The sequence below is a fragment of the Gaeumannomyces tritici genome, assembly GCF_000145635.1.
Source record: "Gaeumannomyces tritici R3-111a-1 unplaced genomic scaffold supercont2.3, whole genome shotgun sequence".
Classification (NCBI taxonomy): domain Eukaryota; kingdom Fungi; phylum Ascomycota; class Sordariomycetes; order Magnaporthales; family Magnaporthaceae; genus Gaeumannomyces; species Gaeumannomyces tritici.
This window is the reverse complement of record NW_008804547.1, coordinates 5107333-5115865: the sequence shown is the minus strand read 5'-3', so window position 1 is coordinate 5115865 and position 8533 is coordinate 5107333. Positions and strand designations below refer to the sequence as shown.

The following is an 8533-nucleotide window of genomic DNA, read 5'->3' as shown; positions in this document are numbered from 1 at the left end:
CGACTCGCGAATCACGCCGGAGGAGGCTGATCAGCATTTGACGGCGGGTCCGCACCCCTGGCGCAATTTGGGCGATGGCAAGGCAGACACGAGTCCTGGAAAGGAGCCGGTGGGATGAAGCGACGGCGCTCGTGAACCCCTCCCCGCGCCGGTCAGGTCCCGCACTGCTATTGGCGCGCGTCGAGCGGCATAAAAAGGGAAGATGGGGCAAGCCCGTTTAGGAGGCGGAGCAAGGCGCAGGAAAAGGAGATGACGAGCCTGTGTCACATCGTCAGGTCATCCTGGGCAGTCTCCGGAGACGCCGTGGGCGACCTCGTGTGGTCAGGTTAGGGACTTGATTGGCAGCGACGACGACATCCTGCGGGGTCACCTTCTCCGGCTGTCTCGCTCCCGTGTCGGCAGTTGCATTATTGGCAGAGATACGAGGAACCGTTGAATCGAAGTCGACGGGACTGGTGGATAGGTGGCTGTGGATGGCCAGCACGAGCTGTTGCCTGTACTTTGTTTGCCGGTGCTGTGACTGACTTCACGCTTCTCGCACATGCATATATGTATCCCTCGTTCCCCCGGTGTTCCTAAGTTTGAAACCGTCAGCCTACAGTGCAATCACACCTCCGTCGTTTTCCCGAAGCCTTTCGCGTTTACTAAACTCAAACTCCTTTTCAGCATCCACTGCACGATGGATCGTCAGCTTTTTTACTCATATACTGAAATTGCGGCTAATCGAAAGCCCAATGGCCGAGCTCAATATGGGCATCTCTCTGTACCAACCGCCGGAAGTTCAAAATCATCACAGCAATCTACACACAGTCCCTCACGCGGCGTTGGCCCAAGCTTCAGGGCAGATGCAATCGAGATTCCCAGCGATAGCGAGTCCGATGACGAAGACGATTTTTTCCCGCCAATCGAGGAACTTATCGGACGCGATCGCGGCAGCGTTGCCGGTGCAGGTATGTGCATGATTCTCTATCCACCCTTGGGCGAGTCGTTGCGTTGACACCCCCGGGCAGGCAAGGATTCCAATACGTCGTCCGGCGCCGGTGACAACGCCGTAGGGGCGTCCGTTATTCACGGGCCAGGCCAAGACAATGGGGCCGGAAATTCGGCGGCTGGGGGGGATGGTCTGCGGCCGGACGCCGGCAAGTCGTCGGAAGCTTTGATTGGCCCTACCCTTCCGCCGGGGCCGATAAGGGATGTGCTGGTCCAAACACCAGACGAGCTGCCGGAGGCTTACAGCGTCCTGGAGCTAAAGGACGGGGCTCCGCCAGGCCCCCCGACTTTGCCAAGCCCTTTTCCTGCCTCAGCCGAGCATTTAGCTACCCATGCCGGTGAGCATACCGCTCCACCCTGCACCGAGCCAAGACATGACGCTTTCGGTATGAATTTTCTAAAGCCTCCCTCTTTGCCGGCGCCGCTAGAACGACGCCCTACGTCGGCTGGGCCCTCCCATCTGGTCCAGGACCCGCCGAGTCCTGTCGGCAGTGACCACGCTCCACGCTCGAGCAGCGTGTGGTCCACGCCTGAGGCAGCCACCTGCGACGAGGGGGCTAGGTTCTCCGGCGCGTCGCCAGCTAGAGGAGCGGGGACGCCTAGTTCAGGCCATCTCTCCAGGCACTGCTCACCGGGCCTGGAAGACCATTCGGATCGAGAGGGCATGCCTTGTCGCCGCCCGGTTGGTGATTGCCAAAAGGCTAGCGACAATGATATCAATGACAAAGCCGGAACGCTTATAGCGAAGCGGAATTTAAGACCGAGGAAGACGGCTGTTCGTTACGGGGACCACTATGCATCCGGCATTTCCAGTGTTAATTCCGACGACGAAAGCGGCGATGGCCAGCCATTTGACACTCGGGGAAACCTTCAATCCAATCCTGGCAGTCGCCGGCGCGACCATGGGGACGACGGCACTTACCACCCTCGGAATAGCGACAGCGACCAGCTGTCACCACGCAAACGCCGCAGAAGAAGCTCTCCCGCTTCGACGCCACGCAGAACAGCCGCCAAACGCCAAACGGGTTCCCACCGCGGCGACAGCAGGCGAAGACAAATCCAAAAACGGAGCCCACTTCGGCACGATATTCCCAGCCCGCCGTTTTCACAAGGTCCTGGCAAGGAAATAGAGACCGAAACCCAGTTCGCAGAGTTTAAGCAATGGCCACTCGAAGACGTGGTCCTCAAATTTGCGACGGTCAACGGCGAAACGAAGTATCAGCTCGAGTTTAGCCGAGGCCGTTGCCCGGATCACGAATGCAATAACGCTTCACCTCGTCACCAACAACGAAGGCTGCCGGCTAAAAGACACCGCCTGGCAGGTCAAAGCCCCGCATCAACAGCGGGTGCTCCCACGCCCCCAAATGAGAACGAATGGGAGGTTGAGGAGATACTGGCTTCACGCACCCACTATAAGAAGCTTCAATATCAGGCCAAATGGGTCGACTGGGAAACCGACCAAACGTGGTACTACGCCGAGGGATTTAAGGGAAGCCCTCACCTTCTTGAACAGTACCACCAGAATTACCCGGAGATGCCAGGACCCCCTGTCCGGCTTGAGCAGTGGCTTAGGGCCCACAAAGACGGTGTAAACGTTGATCATCATCCCGACGACAACAAGCCGGTAGCTGGCGCCACCAGGGCAAAGGAGCCCTGAAAGCGAGGTTTGTTTTTTCTTTCTTTTTTTTTTTTAGAGAGGGAGGGGGAGTGATCTTATTCGGTCCCCTCCAAGACCCGTCGGCGAAAGCTAGGAGATAAGCCGGGCGGAGAGCGCGGGGACGGAGACAGGAAGCCTGGGCTGTATTTTGAAAGATTTTTGTATGCAGTTATGCATGAGGTCTTGGCCGTACGGAAGCGATTTGTTAGAATGTGTGAGCAAGCCTTTCATAAAGGACTAGCGCTTTCAGCCGACGTCTCCGCTGAAGTGTCGAACGCAGGGACGACCTGCACATCCCCATAAAAACACCGAGGCCGATGCGCATTTTGCAGTTTAACTATGTCCGCAAAGAAGGAACCGTGGAGGTCCACGTCACAACGTTCAAGGAATGGCTACTTGAGAACGCGGTCCTCAAGTCCGTGATGGCCGAAGGCGTAGTAAAGTTCCAGCTAAAGTTTAGGGGCTTCTGTCGATTGGCACTACGAACGAAAATTCTACTCTGAGAAAGGAAAAAAAAAGGGGGGGATTCTGGTGCTCGGCGTGCGCCTGACGCCTCTTAACGATTGTCAACCGCGTGGGTCCTGACGGTGTGGGTCTGGTCTTGGCCCAGATCGTCACAAGGGTGCTACGACCGAGTACGGAGGGCAGGAAGCGGGGCAAGGCTGGAGGGTTAGAGGCGTTGGGTATGGGCCGACAGGGAGCCAGCCCTACCCCACCTCCAAGAGTCACGTGACACAGGTCGGATCTGTGGATCTGTAGCAAAGCAACAGAGCCAAGAGATCTAGGGCAAAGGCGTTACGAGTATATAGAGGAAGGATTTCCTACTGTCCTAGATAGCTTTGACTGAGGCTTCGGCATCAGTCAACCTAAGTTAGCTTCAGAGTAACCCTTTGAGCAAGCATCCAGACCTGCACCCAAGATATCCAGTGTTTCCCCTGTTTCCCTGACAAGACGCTACTGCTACCATCTCTCTAGGTGTCCTACCTTAGGAGCAGAGGCCTGTTTGTAACAAAGGGGCACCCCTTCTGGCTTCCGTCTCCGCGCACAAGTCGATGTGGTATTAGCCGTTACGGGCCTGCATAACTTCATTATAAAAAGGGAATCTAGGGCAATTTTAGCATCCAATCCTGGCCCCGAACGGACCAGAATTGGTAAAAAAAAAAAATGCCCTCCAAATGGCTAAAATTAAAAGGGATGCTGCGAGGCGAGGTCTGGAGATGGGCACAACGCAAGTGTCTCGGGGCTGGTACAGGGTCTTAATAGCTGATAGGTTATGGGTCGACTACCAGGCTTACATACACAACACGTTCTTTTCTTTACCGCCTTTACTCCACTGCTTTTACTTCACCGCTTTTACTCCACAGTTTTACTTCACCGCCTTTACTCCACTACCTTTGCTTTACTACCTCGCTTTACCGCTTTTGTTCCACTACTTTTACTTTACCCTTTCAGTGCACTCTACTGCTCAGTATTTCACCTAGGTGTCCTACCCTAGGAGCAGACCCCTGATTGCAACACAAAGGCGGTGAATGAGCAAAGGCGGTAAGTAAGCAAAGGCGGTGAGTAAATTACAAAAGGTGTAACACCGCACGTGGTAAACCTTTTCTTAGGAGGCTTTGAATCTGAACCGTAATCGTAGCTTTTGAAGTATCCTTAAAGGCTTTCCAGCCTCCCGGTGTAACAATTGGGATGAACCTTCCCCACCTACGCCACACACTTACAAAAGGGTACGATGCCAAGCTACGACGTGTAGCTTAACATTAAGGTTTATATAAACGCGTGCGACGTCGACCCCAGCCGACCGTCACACCCAGCTCCTGCCTGCTAAGCATTCGCCCTATAAGGTGTGACAAAGGCGGTGAGTTAATTATGAAAGGCGGTAAGCTGATTGTAAAAGGCGGTAAGCTGATTGTAAAAGGCGGTGAGCTGATTGTAAAAGGCGGTGAGCTGATTGTAAAAGGTGGTAAGTTATATAACGACGCCCCTGGGCGGAGCTTAAGGCTACGCTCTGTAATGGCCCAGGGCAGTTCACCGCACGCCGCAGGCATTCACGTGAGCGCGCGCCGCGGAATATGTTACGGGGTTAAGCTGATGGCTGGAAACGAGGTGATCACGATAGTAGCAGATAGGTTAAAGGGTGGTGGCGCCTATATTGCTATAAGCTAAATACAACAACTTCAGCTTGACCTCGCAATCCCTTCATTTGCATCGGTTAAGCCGCCTAAGTCTTGTGGCCCCAAGGCCCGTGCCCTGGATGCCTGAGGCACCCCTGTGATGCCTGCTGCGCCAGCGTGGAGCCGGCCGTCCGGCTCCAGCCACAGGGTGGCTGGGCCCTTGTGCGGCGCGGCTCCCTAGCCTTTGGCCGCGTCAGGGGTAGCTTGGCGTAGCGACGTCAAGCCCCCTTACACGTACGCGCACACAAATGCTGTTCCAACAGTATCACTAACCCTAAAGGGGTAATAATAAAACTGTGAAAAAAAATATATTAGATTTTCTACATAGTTGAATATTCCCAGTTAAATTTTAGTGAAATTTAAACCTAAATTAGGCGAGTTATTTAATTAAAAAAAACGCTATTTAATATAAGTTTTGCAAATAATCCACTCGCTTGTTTGATGCACTCACTTGTGAATCACGTTAGTTTGTTTATTAAGCAAAATAAACACAGCATATTATACAGTATTACAAACTAACCTAAAAGGAGTAATTGTTGGATCGGAGCTGTCACGTGCACCGTCTGGCAGCGGGAGAGCGTCGGGATCACAGGATCCCCGATACTGTGATCCCGATCACTCAAAGGTGGGTTCCGTGCTCCGGCACAGAACCCACTCCTGGCTCCACGCGTATATAGAGCCAGCATGGCTACGCCCTCCAGTCAGATAGAACTCTTCCTGCCTTGTGCACAATATACGATTTATATCCAATGATCTAGATCACCGTTCACCACATCCGGAGCGTGCAGCGATCACAGTATCGACTGCGTAGGTGAAGCCTACCAACAGTAATAATAAAATTTAAGAAAATTAAATTAAACTTGTTACATAGTTAAATAACTATAACCTTTTCAAGTTTAGTTAAATTTAAGCTTAAATTGGCCGAGTTAGCAATGGTATCGAAAATCGCGTTTAACACGTGATTTCAAAGTGATCCACTCGGTGATTCAATCCACTCGCTAATGAGCTACGTTAGTATTAAAGGCTTATTTCCTTAATTTGTCTCACCGCCTTTTTAAATTATTTCTGTCACAGGGCAAGCCGAACGCCTGTACAAAGTGATTACGATAATAGTAGACGGTCTATAAGGGTTAAAGGCTTATATTGCTATAAGGTACATACAACAACTTCAGCTTGATCCAGCAATTTAAGAATTGCCTCCCTTAATGTAAGGGTCCTACAACGTAACGCACGCTTGTAGGGACTTAATTATATTACGTTACTACAGGGTGTTGCAAGAGAGAGAGAGTTGCGGAGCAACTCCGGGCGTGGCGCCCGTTTCTGTAGGTGCGGTGGCGCAGCCCGCTTGGTGGCGCACCGCCACGACCTCTGGCCGTGGCTGACCGCGCGGGCCCAACCCGCTAACACTCAAACTGCCTAAGTAGCGTGGCCCCCTTAGGGCCCCGTCACGTGCCTAGGTGCCTCAGGCCTCCACGTGGCTCAGGCCCGTGAGAGGGGCTGAGGCTCCCTGCTGTGGCGGTAGCCCACCACTATTGTGGCGAGCCTCCTTACAGTCTCTTGCCGAGTTCAAGCCTCTTCGCGGCACCAAGCTTACTATCAATTGCTCGGCGTGCCGCCTCCGTCAAGGCTCACTCCGCAGCGTTGGCAACACTCTCCGCATTGCTGCCGCGTGTTTTCAGACCCCAAGAGAGGTCGCACAGTGGACCCGATGTCGCCTGACCGAGATGATCGGGCCCTCTCTAGACAGAGGACTGGGGAGAGCGAGCAGCCTCGTCTTCTCCACCCGACAGATGCTTCCCCTCTGTTGCTTCCGCTTGCGTTTAACACTTTAGACTAAAACGATAAAAGGAGCAGAACTTTGTTATAAAAGCGAGCCTGGAAAATCCTTTGGAAAAGAGGATCTGGAAAGCAAGCAACCGTTTTTTTACGCGCTGTGTTTATCTTACATACTGCATGAAATATATCTCGCGACTGCTAAGTGACTTGAACTTTTAAAATTTCCTAGCGAAAACTCCTTTTTAGTGCACAGCACGTTACCGCCTTTACTCTATTACCTTTGCTTTACCGCCTTTGCTCTACTGCCTTTTCTTCACCGCCTTTACTTTACCGCCTTTACTCCACTACCTTTGCTTTACCACCTTTGCTTTACCGCTTTTACCCCACTGCCTTTACCTCACCGCTTTTACTCCACCACCTTTGCTTTACCGCCTTTGCTCCACCGCTTTGCTTCACCACTTTTACTTTACTGTTTTTGCTTTATTCCTTTTACTTCACCGCCTTTGCATTACAGTGTAAAAAGTAGCGCTTCAGCCACTTTATCACACACCCTAGGAGTGTACAATAAACAAGATAAATTTTTAAACGCACCGTAAGGGATCCGCCGCCTCCACGGCGTTACGACCACGCCCGAGAAGGTGGGGGGGAGGCAGGACACAAGGACGACTGTGGGTGGCTGCTACCCCACTTCCTGCAGGTCGTCGTAACACCCGGTTATGTAAGCAGAAAAAGGGGATCTGTGTCGCGACCAACAGATCCAAAGAGATCTGTGCCAAGCGACAGATCCCAAGGGATCTGTCACGGCCGACAGATCCCAGGCAATTACAGGGAAAGGCACAAGTATAAGAAGAAAGGATTCCCCCCTGTAGTAGATAGCTGTGACTGACGCTTCGGCATCAGTCAACCTAAGTTAGCTTCCAAGTACCCCTTGGAGCAAGCATTCAGACCGCACTTAAGATCCCTGTGAATCCCCTCAGTTGTTCAAGTCACGTGCTACTGCCAGACACCTCCCTAGGTGCCCTACCTTAGGAGCAGAGGCCTGACTGTAACACACGGCAGATCACCACCACGGAGGCGGTGCGAGCCCGGAGGGCCCGTACCGCACGGATGCCCCAGCCACGGAGGTGGCATGAGCCCGGAGGGCCCGCACCGCACAGAGGCCTCAGGCATCTAGGGCACGGGCCAAGGGGCCACAGGACTTAGCTTGAGCGAGGCAACTGAAGGGATTGCGAGGTCAAGCTGAAGTTGTCGTATCTAGCCTATCATAATATAGGCCTTCACCCTCGGCAGATCGTTTCCTTCCACCGTGATCGCCTCGTACCGGCCTTCGGCTTACCCCGTGACAGTGTAACGGGGTCGCCCTGGTAAGGGATCCCGGGGCTTGATATACTGTGGTGCCAGAGGGTTCAATCACTTCGTGATTGAACTGTTGGATCTTTTGGTCTATGTAGTGGAGCGGTTACTCTGGCACGCCCCCCTTACAGACAGCCAGCCTGCCGTGCCCGGAAAGTTTGCGTTGGCCGGCTTGGCATACTACCCAGCCGTATCCAACTGCCCCGTCCTCTGCCTTGGATCCGTCGCTATACACTATAACGTCCGTAGGGGGTAAGGTGCTAAGTCCAGGCGGGCCTGAGTTGCCAACTGGCGACGGGTTGGTGTACGGGCCACGGTTACGGCGCGCGCACCGGGTCGCGGTCCGCGTCGAAGCGCGTTTAACACGGACCGGCGTGCCTCGTACGTGTTGGTAGGCCTGGGCGCTTTGCAAGTGCGTCGCGACCGGGGCGGCGTAAAAGAGTACTTTGCCTTTGAATTGACGTATTGGTAGACTTTACGTATAGCGAAACAAGGAATCCTTATGGTGCTCGTCCGCACCGTCCGCAGGATTCCCGCCGACTTGGCGTCTCTATGAGCTTAGTCTAGGTGCTTCCCGATTGTT

At 53.4% G+C, this 8533-nt stretch overlaps 3 protein-coding genes across 3 annotated transcripts; all 3 read left to right on the top strand.

The window, feature by feature from the left end:
- On the top strand, window positions 1-2647 carry GGTG_06839 (hypothetical protein; the record flags this gene model as incomplete). The annotated part of the gene is made up of 2 exons (XM_009224661.1): window positions 1-950; window positions 1011-2647. Exons 1-2 carry the CDS (start codon window positions 542-544, stop codon window positions 2645-2647), a joined length of 2046 nt encoding a protein of 681 aa, XP_009222925.1. The 5' UTR covers window positions 1-541.
- Window positions 2648-2964: 317 nt separating this feature from the next.
- Window positions 2965-3380, top strand: GGTG_06838 (hypothetical protein; the record flags this gene model as incomplete). Its single annotated transcript, XM_009224660.1, has 2 exons — window positions 2965-3084; window positions 3258-3380. The coding sequence occupies 2 exons, from the start codon at window positions 2965-2967 to the stop codon at window positions 3378-3380; spliced, it is 243 nt and encodes an 80-aa protein (XP_009222924.1).
- A 1136-nt stretch (window positions 3381-4516) lies between these two features.
- GGTG_06837 (hypothetical protein) lies at window positions 4517-5783 on the top strand (the record flags this gene model as incomplete). Its single annotated transcript, XM_009224659.1, has 4 exons — window positions 4517-4610; window positions 5289-5446; window positions 5580-5628; window positions 5722-5783. The coding sequence occupies 4 exons, from the start codon at window positions 4517-4519 to the stop codon at window positions 5781-5783; spliced, it is 363 nt and encodes a 120-aa protein (XP_009222923.1).
- Between the last annotated feature and the right edge of the window lie 2750 nt (window positions 5784-8533).